Source organism: Zeus faber (genome assembly GCF_960531495.2).
Source record: "Zeus faber genome assembly, chromosome: 15".
Classification (NCBI taxonomy): domain Eukaryota; kingdom Metazoa; phylum Chordata; class Actinopteri; order Zeiformes; family Zeidae; genus Zeus; species Zeus faber.
In genome coordinates this window covers 15,728,133-15,744,562 of record NC_137194.1, presented here as the reverse complement: position 1 = coordinate 15,744,562, position 16,430 = coordinate 15,728,133, and the positions used below count along the sequence as shown (strand labels likewise).

The 16,430-nt window shown below is 47.1% G+C and overlaps 1 protein-coding gene across 2 annotated transcripts in view; it reads left to right on the top strand.

The window, feature by feature from the left end:
* The window catches only part of plekhg5b (pleckstrin homology domain containing, family G (with RhoGef domain) member 5b), a gene marked incomplete at its 3' end in the record, with an annotated part of 53,229 nt that overhangs the window by 35,029 nt on the left and 1,770 nt on the right, over positions 1 to 16,430 (top strand). The window contains exons 9-20 of one of the 2 annotated variants that reach the window (XM_080015955.1): positions 7,739 to 7,930; positions 9,453 to 9,632; positions 11,020 to 11,115; positions 11,740 to 11,940; positions 12,702 to 12,812; positions 13,114 to 13,263; positions 13,358 to 13,495; positions 13,608 to 13,727; positions 13,856 to 13,988; positions 14,104 to 14,219; positions 14,664 to 14,824; positions 15,256 to 16,308. In XM_080015955.1, coding sequence (XP_079872081.1) covers positions 7,739 to 7,930; positions 9,453 to 9,632; positions 11,020 to 11,115; positions 11,740 to 11,940; positions 12,702 to 12,812; positions 13,114 to 13,263; positions 13,358 to 13,495; positions 13,608 to 13,727; positions 13,856 to 13,988; positions 14,104 to 14,219; positions 14,664 to 14,824; positions 15,256 to 16,308 — 2,651 coding nt within the window. Of the gene's footprint in view, positions 1 to 7,738; positions 7,931 to 9,452; positions 9,633 to 11,019; positions 11,116 to 11,739; positions 11,941 to 12,701; positions 12,813 to 13,113; positions 13,264 to 13,357; positions 13,496 to 13,607; positions 13,728 to 13,855; positions 13,989 to 14,103; positions 14,220 to 14,663; positions 14,825 to 15,255; positions 16,313 to 16,430 lie in introns of those variants that run through there. The other variant, XM_080015956.1, reaches the window with a different exon arrangement.

Below are 16,430 nucleotides of genomic sequence, written 5' to 3'. Positions count from 1 at the left end.
ATGTAATCCCATTTGGATGGTCTTTAAAATCAAAATCAAAATGCCTCGTATGAAAGGTTAAACAGCATTAGGCTTGTTTCTCTGCTCATGCTAACCAATGTATATCATATTTCATTATATTTTATCTCTCTTATTACAGTTTAGATATTCAACCTTTTAGAAGGGAAACACTTTGCTCCAACTTGTTTACAAGGCTCTGTTTTTGTATTATTTTTGTTGCTACAGTATGAGTTGAAACTCTTCTGCTGTCCTCAGGGGGGCGATAAAGGCTCACTATGACATGAAAGTTGTCCTTAATGAAGACCCGTTAGAAAGAAAAAAACACAACCATTTAAGGCTCTGGTTCTTCACACGGCAGGCGAGTGTAGTGGATGGGGTCTGGTTGTCAAACTGCATTTTGTCATCGTGTGAGCTCATGCATGACACTTATTCTCAAGTCATGCTACATTAAAATTCTTGTCACGGAACAGCAGCGCATTTTATTCTTCGTCATTTAATGTTGCTGTTCTTATTTCGTTGAGTCTAAACCAGAGAGACTCCTCGACCCCCGCTGTCTCTCTGGTCTCTAAGGCAAAGGCACCGCGAGAATGTGCGCTTCTGACTGAAGTCTTTTTGGGGTTTCTATGGCACTAGCTCTGGCACTCGCCATAAAATGCACACATGCCTGCTTTTTATGGAATCAAGGACTTTGCTTGAAAAATGTCTGATATTTGCCAAGTAACCGGAGTCACTGCTTGCCACTACGGTGACCTCAAGCTTCGAGGGGAAGCTGCCAAATTTCACCTGCTCAAAAGCTATCCTTTGTCTCGAAAGAATTATTGTCAAGTTTATTCTCATACACGTTTTGCATTTGATAAGCGCTGGCAACGGGGAAATTGCAGAGAGCTTAAAGATCCAGTTTTGATTATACAAGGTGAAAGTACGTCCGAGCAGCCTGATTGGTCATAACTGCACTCCTGCCATGCTTATAATCCTCATAAAGCACGGAATCCCATCCGGTCGGTGTTACACCCTTCCTTTGTTTTACAATGTATATTACTCACAATGTCTACTGTAAAACAAAAGTCCCTTTCCACATTGACCTAAATCAATTTCCTCCTTAAATCACCCAACCCATGCCGCGGTTAAAGAAATGGACGTTTTCTACTTCTCGTCATCTGTTTTTTTATATCATCGTTGTCTAAGGTCGGGTGGGGTTCGGTCAACCCATTTTGAATGAGTCATTATTTCCTGAAAAATCATCCATTGTTGTTTTTCTGTATTTTTTTTTTTTTGTCTTCGCGGCTTGTAACAAAAACGTCAATATCTATCTAATAACGTGGTCGGGAGCTTGTCCCGACGCCTGGGCTTGGCCTGAAGGACTCGTCGGAAGAGCATGAGCTCATTCCTCATTTCCACCGTAGCCATGAGTTTCACCTTTTGTTTTCCTGAAAATAGCAACCGCGGAGCATTCACAGTAACCGACTTTGCGACGGGTCATAAAGATAAGTCCGCTCTCCAAAGGCCCTTGCGATTTCAAGCAGCCGCCTATAGTGATCTTTGTACTCGACAAGTTGATTCTCTCATATAATTGACTGTTGCTTGGTTCCCATAGTCGTGCAGTACAGGAGCGTGGTGCTCCGCCGCGCTCCACACACTACACAGAAACTCCACCTGAATCCAGAAAAAAGATGCAAACATTGTTACCATTTATTTATTCATAGGGACAAAGTTACCTCAGTAACGGGCTTCATGGATTTGGGTGGCTGATGACACGATTAACTGTGAAATCCACATTTTTGGTTCAGAGGGGAGTGGCCTGCCTGTCTGTCTGGTTCTCTCTTTCTCAACATACAGTATACCAGGCCCCAAATAGAGGTCCTTGTATGCGGGCTCTATTTCTGGTTTTGAGAAAGCGGAAGCAATAGCAGAAAGCGATACTGTATTCATGGGTGACTGTTTCCATGAACGACTTCTGCACATATAGTGTTGTGTTGTTTTTTTTTTTTTTTAAGGTGTAGGCAGAAGTCGGCAGGTGGCAATTGTTAATATTCATTTCTTCTTTTTCAAACCGGCGTTGTGTTTCCCGCAGTTCTCACAGTCGTGGGATAATTGTCTTTCGCCCCGACAAAAGAGATTGTTTCCCCGGCTTCACTATCAAATTCGCATCTCCCAAAATTTCTCGCTCTCTGGCCTCTGGGATGGCTCACAAAGGGGGATGTTGTCGATTAACATGACGTTGCTTTGAATGCTAATGGTTGGAGTTTGGATGCTCACACGGGTCTGGGGAGATGAAAAGCGATTGTTGAGACAAGAATCTTAATTCTTCTCAGAGATGAGGTCTTATATAAAACAGTCAATACAGTTTGTTAACAGAGGATCATTGGTTGTTCAGCTGATATGGTATATGGGATTAGCCATTGTCTCGTTGTCCTGCTTATCGGTCTACACGTGGTTTTAATTTTATCAGAGATAGGGGTAACACTAAGTATTTTAATTCAAAGTTAGCAACATGTAAGTCGTTAATCTTTTTGAATACGACATAACTCAATGGGATGATATTGAAATTGTGACCGAGATCTACGTATGATAATAATTGTAATGAATTAAAATGTATGATGCAAATTCTTGGTTGAAATTAAATGAGTTCACAATTAGTGGAGTTTCTGTCTTGATGATTTGAGGAACGTGTGTATATATTGTTTTCTGTGCACAGTGTGTTCTTGGTCAATGCTAGTGTGTAGTCAAGGAATCGTGAGGGAATGGAATCTTTAAATCTAATGATAGCTGCTTCCTGCTTCATTTATATCAAACGTTGCTTCCTAACCGGTATTTCAGTAAGGTGTGTGTGTGTGTTTATGAAGTCGTCTTGTGTTTTTGGCCCATGCAGGTTTTGTGAGGAAAGCTCTACTTTCTCCCCATGAGGCGTGGGCGGAGCTAGAGGCCTGCCGAGAAGCCTGTGAAGGTGTATAGAGGCAGAAGGTGTGGAGAGAGCAGTCTGCCTGTGTTTTCGAGGTGTGTGTGTGTGTGTTTGTGTGTGTGTGTGACTGTTGACCTGCAGGTAGCCTGCGACACTCCACTCTGCTTTGCTATTTTCTGAAAATGGAATCCTCTTGACCGCTGGACCCCGCCCCTGTTTTGGATTTTATATTGTCTATCTATAAGACTGTGACTCGTGGTGCCTCATGGTGCGTTTTGGTCGCCTGACGTCCTGGCGTAGCTGGGACCTGCTGCATGTTGACTCTGTGATTCCCGAGTGCCCCCCTGACCCCGTACCCACGCCGAAGGACTGCCAGGTGAGACAGCTGCTATGACTTCTCGGCGTGCTGGGATGTCCGTGCCTTGGATGGAAGGATGGTGTGTCGGTAGGCTGTGTGATATCAACTGAAGTACTACCCTTTTTAAAAGTTTTGGATTTTGTCAAACTCGGTATGCCGACATCTGTGTGTGTGTGTGTGTGTGTGTGTGTGTGTGTGTGTTTATTGGGAGGGGGTGTAATGAGGCCACTAGACCCTGTGATCTCTCCCGGTAAGTTTTGGGTTCAAACACGTTTTGCAACCGGCATGATTGGAGCGTTGACATTTCAACTCCTACTGCCTCACCTTGGGACGGAAAAACCTTCATTTTGTTCCCCAGTTGTAGTGTTGGTGTTGTGTAGTTTTGATCTTGTGTAGTATTGGTTATTGAAACAAGCCACTGGCCTGAAGTGGCCTTGGAAATCTTGTTGTGTTTATTGACGAGAGGCGGCTGCACTCAGTTCCTGTTTCCTGGTCATTGAAACGTGTGTGTGTGTGTGTGTGTGTGTGTGTGTGTGTGTGTGTGTGTGTGTGTGTGTGTGTGTGTGTGTGTGTGTGTGTGTGTGTGTGTCTGTGTGTGTCTGTGTGTCTGTGTGTGTGTTAATGCAAATAAGTTGGTGTGTGTTAATGCAAATAAGTTGGTGTGTGCGCTTGTGTGTGTGTGTGTGTGTTAATGCAAATAAGTTGGTGTGTGTGTGTGCATGTGCATCTGTACCAATCTGTGTGTCCGTGCCTTTCAGGAAGGTAGCTCTCGCACTGTTTTCTCATCGTTAATCAGCCCACCTGATCAAGGGGACTCTGAAGACCAACGTAAACAAAGGAAAGGGAGAGAGGGGGGGAGAGGGAGAGAGAGAGAGGGAGGGGGATAGAATTTGCTCTTTCTGTGACCATTTACTTTTAATGCAATCCCTTGCTATCGAGGGAGGGCCATTTAAAGATTTTTTTTTTTTTCTTTCCCCCTTCCAAGCCAAGGTTAATGCCACAAATGGCGGTGATAAGATAAGGCTTGTGAGCAGACACAGGACTTGATATCATTAACCTGCTGGGTCCCCGCTCGCCCCGCCGCAGCAGCCCCCGTTCCCACAGCTGTCAGTACCGCAACAAAGAGACGTTCGGGCTTTGCCGCTACTTGTGCAGACAGGCAGATACTCACAGGAGCGACGGAATAAACCACCGTCAACACAGTTAGATTAGGAGGCCTGCATAGATCAGCTTAGTGCTTATCCTTTAGATCTATTGCTGTAATATTTTCTTTCTCATTTCATACCTCGTAACTGACACTGAATTAGGAAAGGGTCTTTTCAGAACTGCTGAAGTTGCTTATTTGAGAAGGGAAGTAATGTAGAACTAATATGTGTCACCGATTTGAACGCTCCAAATTTAAGCGAGTTAAATGTCTTCTAATCAAAATGTCTTTTTCTACACCACTACATTTGGTCACATATACTGTATGTGCCAAAACCGAGCTGACACGTGTGCTGATAGGTCAACAAAGGGAATTTCCAGTTAGGTCACAATCCGACATTTCCTTCCTTGTGTCGGACTACCACGGCATGGTAGTCCAAACATTGAAGCGTGAAGAGATTACAGCGGGCGTAGTTCATTTACTTCTTACTGAACGTCAGAGCGTAACTTTCCCAGAGTCGTTCTTTCTTTCGATTTCGTGGCATCTACTGGAAATGTGCTTGTCCTTCTGTAGCAGAATGGAACCTCAGGGGAATCCTAAATTGACAGCCCGTCAACAACGTTTCCCACTTCCCACAGAGCTGTTTTGGTTGTGTTTTCTTGTAAGAGATGGAAACTCCTTAAGTGGTTTTAGATTCTGTCACCCCCTCTTTGCTTTGAACTGCAGTGATTTAGAAGAAAAGGAAATGGTTCTCTCGGAGGATATTATCACATATATCACAAGTGTCTGTGAGGGTGGGTGGGTGGGTGGGGTGTCGGGGGTGAGGATGGTGGGGTAAGGGAACGGGATGTCAGACGTACCTAAACAAAAGACGGGAGACTCCAGAAAAACAGTTGGCATCTCCAGAGCTCCAGGATGTGTGCTGGAGCCAGAGACACCCCCCAACCACCCCCCCCCACACACACACACACACACACACACACAGGCCGCTGCTCTGACTCCGCCTCCTAAAATGGAAATCAGCCTCTCTCACTTTTTTTTTTTTTTTTTTTTTTTTTTTTTTTTCAAAGCCGTGACCCCGCCTCCTCCTCTTTCCTGGCTGACACAATGAGCGACCAGGATCCTCCAGGTTGCTATGACATCAGCCCAGTGTCTCTGCGAAATGCAGTCAGTGAGCTGGGTTCACCTTTTGCTGTTTGAACTGGAAGGTATCCTCGTCCTATCAAGCTCTCCAACGAGCCGGCAGAAACGGGAGCGCCGTCGGCCACAGCGGAGCACGACGTGGGCAGAGACTCGACCCGACGATCCACTTCAGGCGAGCGGGAGCCGGTCAACCCGCCCGAGAGACGGACACGTCGCGGCCGGAGTTCAGCACAACTTTTCTACATGGGGTTTTAAGCCCCTGCGACCCCGTCGGCCGTTCCGGCAGAGCGGCCCAGGTTGCCTTCAGGAGCGTATAGGCGCAGGGCTTTCTGTGGATGTGACTGTGACCGAGGGACAGTGGGGAACGCTTGATGTTTGAGAGAGTGCGGCAGCTGGCTTCGGCATGGGCTGCTGTCCATGAATCCAACTGAAGGATTAGGATGGTTTTTGTTACTTTTGACATGCCTCTGGCTTCAGTGGTGAGTGCCGTTATTATGGTGGGAAACGCTTAGCAGCCTCTTCTGTACTAGAGTGTTACTTAACAACTTTCTTCATGACTTAACCCTTTCAGCTTCCCAGGTAAATGGCTAACTGTGAGATTTTGCAATTGTTAATCTGCCACCTCATTTGAGGTTAATTTCCGTTTGTATTCCTATTTCACTCTTTCTTCTCCTCTCAGCGAGATCTGAACGGCATGCAAAGCTCACTCCCCCACCCCCGGCAAATATTTCCTCGCTCATGTTTGGTTTTGGTCTGTGTTTATGTCCTGTCAACTCTGAGACGGTGATAACTTGGTACTTAGCTGAGTCACGTCGGGGTTGCTGGCGGAACATTCCCCTGAGCTGGCGATTTATCTCTATTAAGTGTGCCCAGTGCTCAGTTCTCAGCAGACCAGGGTTGAGAATCCGGAGGCCGGAGGCTTCCTCCCACCTGCGTCCTGAGCCGACGAGGGCCGAGATTCCCCAGAAATCCCCCTCAGCGTGCCCACTCGCTCCCCTTACCAAAGCAAGTCTAAATATGGAAGAGAGATTTTCTGATTTTTTGGCCCCCCTTTCTACCCTCTGCTTTGTAGCCATTGTTTTAATGTCCACATGCCAAACTGCAATAGTTTCCATTCTTTTCAGATTAAGGTCTGACGGTTGTTTAGAAGGTTTTAACAACCCTAGTCAGAACCACTTTCTCCTAATGTAACGCAAATTGGATTTGTTTTAGAAGTTTTTTTTATTTTTTATTTTTTTAATCAAGGTATACTTAGTGGTTCAACATAGGTCTAGTGATGTCATTCCCCGTTTTAGGGGGGTGTTTGCGTTGAACGGTGAGCCATATTGGTACAGATATAAACTAGCTATTGATTTTGTTGTCCTCAGTTGTCTGTGTGTGAGCCTAACAGGATAACGGCTTATCCGAATGTTTTGGTTGGAGGGAGGGGGGCAGCAGCAGCAGCTTAAGAATGCCATTTGAAAGGCCTGTCAGTCTTACTAAAGTCTGTCATGGAATGTATGTTCCTTGTGTGTATTAGGTGACCTGAGTCTTTCGGACTCCTTTTGCCTGAAATTCCTCGGCACTGACACCCCGATGGCAAAAACAACTGCTTCCTCAGATACTGAGGCGGCCCCTTGTTTGTTTGCTCTGCCTGCTGCTCGTAAAGTGGATTGAGATTGCATGTGCAAGTGTGTACAACAGGGCCGCTGACAGGGTAACAATGGAGGTGGAACAATGGCCAGACCTGCCGGCCCTTATGGAACAACCTTGCTCCCCCTTTTTTGCTCATTCCTTGTGATGTAATGGGCATGTGCTCAGAGGAAGCGGCATTCCTTCCCTCTCCTGTTTGTGTCTGAGGAATGACCGTTAGGAGAGCTCCAACGCTCCCGCTGATGTCATTCCCCTCTGATTTTCCTGTTTATCCTGCATTTGTATGTTTCCTTCTTTCCGTCTTTCCCTCATTGTGTCTGTCCATCCGTCTCACTGGAGGGTTGTTCAGCCCGCCTCCCCCACATAAGATCACATCAAATCATCGTATTGGTCGAATGGGTTTTGGGATACTTTGCACTAGTAGGCACTCCGCCGGCTGCACGGCATAAAATCGTGAGGTTGGCTACACCTTTTGGGCCTCGTTCTTTCTCTTTATTTTTCTCTCACTTCCTGCGCGGACTTCGACTTTTGCGTTAACTTCCCTCTTCGCTCTACCTCGCAGGGTCAGGCTCGACGGAGGAAAAACATGACGGTGTTCCTGGGGGAGACCAACATCCCGTCCCAAGAGTCTCTGGGACAGATCGGTGGCTCCCTGCCCAGCGTGGGGGCCGGGCCGGACAACTGGAAGAACCGCGCCGCCAGCCGCTTCAGCGGTTTCTTCAGCTCCAGTGCTGGAGCGGGGGCCTTCGGCAAGGTAACCACACATTAACCAGAAAATGGGCGCAATCAATGAAGGAACTGTAGGAGTCCAGTTAGATTAGAGCGATTTTCTTTATTTGGTCAAGCAATCGTAGAAACGTTTTTTTGTTTTTTTTTGTTTTTTTGTTTTTTAATTAGAAACTGATAAGTTGGAGTGGGCTGCCCAGACTTGCCTCAGCCTCCAAAGTATTAAGAAAAGAAAGAACAAAAATAAATGCCAGAAGCCAGGCCAGACAAGAGGGGGGTCAGAAAGTCAATTTGGCTCAGGCCAAGTGAGATCATTTCCCATTTGGAAGGCCCCTGACTCATAGCCCTGCACACTTCAAAGCATTTGGGTTCAAATAATTCTGTCCAGTGGGCTCTGGCAAAACACAAACATTAAACCTGAGACAGCCTTTTTGAGCAAAGTAGATCGGCCCTTTTCAACTAAACACACACATGTATGCACAGGAACACTCGCACGCCCCCGCATGCTCCCATTGTCCCTCACCCTCCTGAGGTCACATCCTGTGCAGTAGCAGATGTGTGACAGTGTCTGTCAGTCACCTGTCAGCATCCAGCTCATCTCTATTCACAGCGCCCAGCCCCTTTAACCCCCGCGGGGCCGGGGCAGAGACCCTCTGGCTCTGGACAGACCTGCCGCTAAGTAAACCTTCCTCGCAGTAAGACGAGCAGCTGCCTATCGCCATGGGTCTAAAAACTGATCTACAATTGAAAACGACAGTTTAAGCGGTTTAGTGCCTTTTTAAACCGTGGTGCCCCCGATCCTATAACCTAATCGCCGCTTTCTTGAGAGGTCTTATGATACGGTTGACAACAACAAAAGCTGCTCCCTATGCCTCAGCTCTTGCCCCCCCACCTTCCTCCCCCGCGCGCACCATTGTTCATCTGGTCTCAATGCACAGAGCTCATTTTCATAACTACATAAGACTCGGCAGACTGAATGAAAGCGTTGAAAAGCAGCCACCAGTCTATTGAAGAACTCCGGCGCCCGTGCCGAAGATTTATACCCCGACCCATGACTCATCCTCACTTCGATTTTTAATACAACAATGAAAGATGACCACGCCCCCCCCCCCGCCCACCCGTTCTAAACTGGCTTCCCTAATTAGGTCTGGGTCGGTTGAGCGTAGATAATCAACAATCTCAAAGGGAATTTCACATGGTGTCGTCTGCTTTCTACATTCACAATAAAAATCCTCATTAATAGAAATCCAACCGGGGGGTTCATCACACTGAACACAGTAACGTTTCATGGGATAGCGGACCAAAGCTCTTGCTCGTCCACTAAAACACCACTAAATGTTTCAGATAGTTCTGTATATTGGGACACCTTGCAGGTGAATTATCGTGCTCGTATCACGGTCAAAAAAAGAAGCTGCCGTTAATACAGCAAATACAACAAAACAGCCTCTACAGTTAATTAGCAATTGTTATGGTTTTATGCAGAATGGTGATTTAAAAATCATTAAATAATTGTCTAATCATCTTTGTCTCTTCTCCCGTCTCCCTGGCAGGAGGTGGACCGCGTGGAGCAACTCCAGAACAAGCTCCACTCATACACGCTGTTCGGCCTCCCCAAGGTGCAGCGCCAACTCTCCTTCCACCAGGACGCCTGGGAGGAGGAGGAGGAGGAGGAGGAGGAGACCAACCTGGCCCTGGAGGACAGCTGGCAGACGCTGCTGGACAGCCCCGAGGTAGAGGAAGACGTACCTTTTGTTTTTAGTTTTTTTTTTAAACATGCAAATATTTATTCTAGTCAAATAACCGCCAACCGTGTACAATACTAGTTTGTACGCAAGTAAGTGAAAGTAAGTACAGCTTTATTTACTATATGTAGCACTTTTTTGAAACACGCTGACAAAGCGCTTTACAAACAGGTCAGGTGGCATGAAAAGAAACACAATCGATGATAAATCAAAACAAATAGAGTAGGTATAACTCAAATGAAAACCCTATAAATTCTATAAAAGTCCATCAAATTACATCAAAAGAACATCTGAGATATGAAACAGACAGAGAAGACAAAGCTTTATAAATATTTGTCAGGAGGGTTACGTGAAAATCCTTTGAGTTATCCTCCAATGGTTAAAATTCTCAACTCTGATGAGAAAACCCACAAGCAACTACCAAGAAAATAAATTACCCTAAAAAAATACACACGAGCATATTATAATTGTTTTTTTAGTCCTTGGCCTTAACCCTGGTTTGTATTTCTACAAATTAAATGTGTAAGCAATTTTTTTTTGCTTTGCTACATCAATTTCGAAGCGTACTTTCCCCGTACAGATAGGGAGTTTATGAGCGTGGATGTAGACAGCTTTTTATTATGTAACAGTGCCAGCGACAACAATTCCCGGCTGCAGTTTGCTTCCTGGTGTCTTCCCGGTTGTCAGAGTCATAACGGGATGACAGGAATCGTATAATCTAAAATGATCTCGGATCTTCTGTTTCGTTTTCTGTCACTCCAGGGTGGTTGCATAACTAGCTGTGTGTGTGTGTGTGTGTGTTTGTGTGTGTGTGTACGGGAGAGATACATATGCTGGGTTCTTGAAGCGGGGTTCTTAAGTACTTGAATACCTTGAAGACCTTTTGTGCTCAAAAAGTCCTTGAAAAAAAACGTGATAATTGAAAACCTGAGATATTTGTATCTATGAAGAGCCCATTGAGAATGAAGGATATTTGTTTTGCATGAAGTCCTTGAAAATGAAAATATAGTCCTTTTTATAAAAAGAAAAAAAAAGGACTTTGCTTGAATTTCTCAAGGAGGATCCTTGAGTCCTTGAATTTCAATTTGTAATGCCAGAATGAACCCTGCATATGATACACTGTGTGATAGAAGATCCGAGGGTTTGCCAGAACCCCTCCCACTTGACAAGCTTTATCTCGAGTGGTCAAGGAACATCTTTTCGCATCCTGTGACTCAGCGGCCGTGATAACACTGAATATACAATATACGGCCATGACTACTGGAACCAGGCGATGCAGCGCAAAAAACAGTCTCATATCTGAGCATCATCTTAACATCGTGTGTGTGTGTGTGTGTACGTGTGTGTACGTGTGTGTGTTTGTACGTGAACGCAGGCGTTGACAAGGCGACAGTTCCACCAGCAGGAAGCGATATGGGAGCTGCTGCAGACCGAGGCCACTTACATCAAGAAGCTCCGGGTCATCACTGATGTAAGGGCGGCTCACCGCAAGAGAAATGCACAGATTACGCTCTGGTTTTAGTCTCGCCATAAAAAAGATCGGACCCCCCTCCCCCCCCCCCCTACACGTGACGACGCCTTTCTCAGCGTAGAGGGTGGCTTTCCCAAACATTGATAAAGTGATCACTACTCTGTAGACTTTACCCCCGACGAGGAGCCTCCACGTGGGGCAAAGTCCTCCATCAAGGTGTTTCTGTTCTGCCCTGACTGTAGCGCAGTTGGATTGTTGGACTGTTAGGGCTGTAAATGGCAAACAGTGCAAAAAATAAACGACTGGATTGCGTTAGTTGTCTGAATTATTTGTATGTGCAGTGCTAACCATAAGTAATCGCACGGTGGCACATTTTTAGCTTTTTGTCTTCTTTGGCTTTGTACAAAATGTTTCCTTTAACAACCAAACTATTGGGAGCGTAGAGAGGTAAGGTCGTCATGGTAATGCTAGTGTTGAAATCTATTCAAATAATGGATACCCTACCCCTGAAGATGAAGCAGCTTCATTTCTCGGTCCACAAATCACCGCCATCATCTCCTCATTCTTTCAGTCTTGGTAACACCTCTCTGTCTCGCTCTGTCTCGCTCTCCCTCCCTTCCCCAGTTGTTCCTGTGCGGGCTGCTCAACCTGCAGGAGAGCGGCCTGCTGGGCGAGGTTGAGCCCCCCCGGCTGTTCAGCAACATCCAGGAGCTCGTGCAGCTGCACACGGCGCTGTGGAGCCAGGTGATGCTGCCCGCCCTGGAGAAGGCGCGGCGGGCCAGGGCCTTGCTCGACCCCACCGACCTCTACCACGGCTTCAGGACGGTGAGGGCCCCAGTGAATGAATGAATGAGCAAATGAACGAGTGTGAATGTAAATCCGATCCATGTGAACACATGCTCATGCTCAGGCGTGACGTCAAATGCGGTCAAAACTCGCGAGTGAGCCTTAGTTTGAATCCAAAAAAAAAAAAGGAAGAGGAACATAGAATATAATGCTCGTGAAACATCATTACAGTGCGAGGAACTGAGAACGGTGTGGTAAAGCAATTGTATGTGGTATTGTTTGTTGTTCATTTAAAGGTTTATTTCTGTCGTTTACTGTTCATTCTAAGGTTGATTGTAATATTGCCAAATTTTGCTGTTTTCTATAGTTAATTATTAGGTTTATTGCATATTACCACATTTTTTTCTATTTTTATGCTTATTACATTATTATTATTAATGCCTATTGTTTTGATGTGAGCTGCTGTTATACCACAATTTCTTTCCGGGGATGAATAAAGTATATCCATCTATAAGCCTGAATATATAAACATTTTACATTGGGGAAAAAAGTTCAGTTAGTGCTATTTATTTAGCCTTAAAATAGTTATCGACTCAACTACCATACTTCTGTTAAAATGCATTAAGCACAAAACAACCATCTGATCATTTAGGAATATACAATATTGACACTATCTAAGCGCTTTCCACCACCAGGATCATAACAGCTGTCCTCTGACCACGAGTCAACACAAGTATTGTTCTTATTCATTGTTTTTACCGTCTCTCCCTCCGCGTTGCGTTTACTCCGCCTGCGTGCAGTTTGGGTCCAGGTTCCAGCCGTACATCCGCTACTGCATGGAGGAGGAGGCCTGCATGGAGCACATGCGCACTCTTCTCAGGGACAACGAGCTCTTCAGGATCTACGTCACGGTCAGTTCCACTCACGTTTCCGTCATTTGGCAGGTGCTGATGAAAAGCGACTTCAACTAAGCACAATTCGCAGTACGGGTAGAACTCGAAAACGTCGTCGATGGTTTTTTTTTTTTTTTTTTAAATAACCTAAACAGACAAAGAGAGGGATGGGAAGCAGGAAGGGGATGTGGCGGAGGAAAGGATTAATGATCAAAATAGAAGTGCTCAGTTGCCTTTCGCCTAATTGCTTATTGGAATAATTGTTTTTAAAGATGTGTTTGTCTTTTTACCTGCCCCCCCCCCCCCCCCCCCCCCCCAGTGGGCAGAGACTCATAAGCAGTGCAACCGTCTGAAGCTGACCGACATGTTGGCCAAGCCTCACCAGAGACTGACCAAATACCCCCTGCTACTGAAGAGTGTCCTGAAGAAGACGGACGAGTCATCGGCGCGCGACGTCGTCAACAGCATGGTGAGCGCAGATTCGGGCCGCCTTGGTTAAAATGGCAGAAATAGAGCTAAAATTGAATGCTCGGTTTGTTTTTCTTTGTTGTTTTTCCCTCCAGGTGGTCACCGTTGAGGGCTTCATTAACAGCGTGGACTCTCAGATGCGCCAGCGCCAGGATCAGCAGAAGCTGGCGACCATCTCTGCCCGTATCGACTCGTACGAGGCGGTGGAGGGCAGCAGCGAGGAGGTGGAGAAGGTGACACCAGCCTCCGTCGGCGTCCTTGTTCTTTTAAAAACTTTGCAGTGCCGTCCGGTGACACAAATTTGATTTGGTTATTTTAATCTAAATATTGAAACCCCCCCCCCAGATCCTGAAAGAGTTCAACCGCTTTGACCTGATGGCTCCCATGAGAGGCACGTCACCCGAGGAGACTCGACAGCTCCACCTAGAGGGCGCTCTCAGGATGAAGGAGGGCAAAGACAGTCGGGTAAGGACGACCTGAAAGTTGGCGCTGGTCCTAAACGCGGCCTCAACCCGAATCTGCGTTGAGAATAAAACCCAAATGTAGACGTTTCTAGCGCGGAATGTTTTCATCCACTGTGTTTCTCCTCCCAGATGGAGGTCTACTGTTTCCTGTTCACCGACCTGCTGCTCATCACCAAGTCGGTGAAGAGAGTGGAGAAGGTGAAGGTGATCCGCCAGCCTCTCCTCATACACAACGTCGTCTGTAAGGAGCTCAAAGACCCTGGTGAGTGGGTGCGGGAACCTTCAGGATCACGTTGTATTACCGTGAACTAAGCGCTACTCAGAGTTACCACTATCCGACCGTGCTGTTTCAACACATCTGCCTTCTGCCTCCGCAGGCTCATTCATCCTCATCTACCTCAACGAGTTCAAGAGTGCAGTGGCAGTCTACACGTTTCAAGCCAACAGCGCCACCCAGGGGCGAAGCTGGATCGATGCCATCTGCAATGTCCAGGTAGGTGGAGCAGTTGGAATCGAATAAATGAAACACATTTTCTGTATATACATATCCAGTATTTGAAATAGCACATACATTACAGGAATGTATTTTCCAAGTACCCAGACTCCTGTATTTGTACATGCCCGGTTCAAAATGTAAGACTTTCTAAAGCTGCTTACATACGGACAGACAGAGATTCCTAAAATTATAGATGGATAGTCAGATAGATTTGGTTATTTTCAATCTATATACAAAGGACATTTCACAGTACTTTATAGCTTCAACTACCCTTACCAATGCAGCACTAACCAATGTTTTGTAAATACATGCAGATTATTATTATTATTATTATTATTATTATTATTATTATTATGAAAGCCTCAGTGCATCGATGGAGGGCAATCCCTCCCTTAAATTCCCACCTGAGAAATGAGCGTTGTCCGTGCTCTGGTGTTTCAGAACCAGCTCCAGAGGCTTCGGACGGAGGAGGTTCTCCGGCAACAGAGTTGCCTGAAGCAGCGTCTGGAGGGCGGGCAGGATGAAGAGGAGGAGGAAGATGAGAGCAGCAACTCCACCACCAGCTCCCCGTGCCTGAGACACAAAGCCCAGCAAAACACCAGGTACCCCAGGGCTCAGAACAATTTTTTTTTTAATTTTATTTTAGTACATTGACAAAGTGAAGACCCTAGATGTCCACTGTAGGGCTGAGTATTGAAATTTGTATTGAAGAAATTAAAATAAAATGAAAGATATTTAACAGCGAGATGTAAGTCAAGGTATCAAAACCTGGTCTTACTCCCCTAGCACACTTACTTGAAATACCATTCAAATACATGTAATTCACAAAGATTTGACCTTATATGTTGGTTATTCTGGTAACAAAAAAAAAACTGAATTCCTTGAGGTTACTCTCAAATGCATTTGGGGTCAAAGTATGTTTGCTAAAATGTTTATTTATCCAGGTAGTGTGTTTCCTTTACTAAACAGGCCATCACCACAACTTGATGAACACACAGAACCTAAGCCTATGTTTTTATTTCTATTTCCCTAGCCAATCGGACGGTTCCACCGAGACCCTGTCGGTCATGGACATCGATGAACCTGGAGACCACCAGGAGCCCCCCTCGCCCAACACAGACCCAGGGGGACCGGGCGAGAAAGCTCCGGACTCTGGCGTGGCAGTCAGGTGCCCCAGCCCCCCCCAGTCGGCCCTGCCCACCATTTACCCAGAAGAGGAGGAGGAGGAGGAGGAGGAGGAGGAAGAAGAGGAAGTGGAGGAGCAGGAGGAGGCGGAGGAGACACGGCCCGAGAGTGCCGAGCCGGATCCCCAGTGCCGCTCTCTGTCCATGGACAGCGCCTACGGAACCCTCTCCCCCGAGTCCCTCCTGAGGGAGCTGCAGGCCCGGCCCGGCCAGAGCGAGGGCGAGGAGACCGAGGAGGAGGAGGAGGGGGGAGGACGACAGGAGGTAGCGGAGGCGGAGGAAGAGAAGCCCCAGCAGCAGGGGGAGGAAGAAGGAGAACAAGCGGAAGAGGAAGGGGAGGATTCTGGCTCCCTGGGCTCCCAGCTCTCCGTGGTCCAGTCCTCCAAGCCTCGGCGTCGGCCCCACGTCCAGCCGCGGCTCCACTGCCTCCAGAGGCCTTCCACGCTGGCCCTGTCCCGCTCCGAGGACAACCTGCTGCAGCGTTTCCGCGCTAACGCACCCAAACCCCGCACGGCGAGCACGCTCAGCTCGGACGGGGCCCGCGAGCGGCAGCTCCGCAGGGAGTTGGACAGCGCCGCGTCGCTGGCGCACAGCAAGAGCATGTCGGAGCTCGGCCACAGCGGCACGGGGTTATTTGGCGGCGATCTGGACGCCAGCACGCCCTCGGAGAAGTTCTCCGCCACCCTACGGAGGGTGGAGAGGGCCCCGCTGAGCGGCTCGGACGTGGAAGCGGCGCCCCCTGCCTCCCCGGAGGGGAAGAGCGAATCGGTGGCCGTCAGCAGTCCGGGAGAAACGTCCCCGAAAAACAGGAAGTTTCCCGCCCAGCAGCACAAGAAGTTGACCGTTGCACAGCTCTATCGGATACGCACCACCCTGGTCCTCAACTCCACCCTCACCGCATCGTGAGTCACTGCGCTACGCTTTAATGTTAAAGGCCTAAAGGCATGTCAAATTGAGTTTATCCCATTTACTGCGGACTAAAACTCAATTTGACACTGGTATGGTCCTTTAACCTGATTTCCTG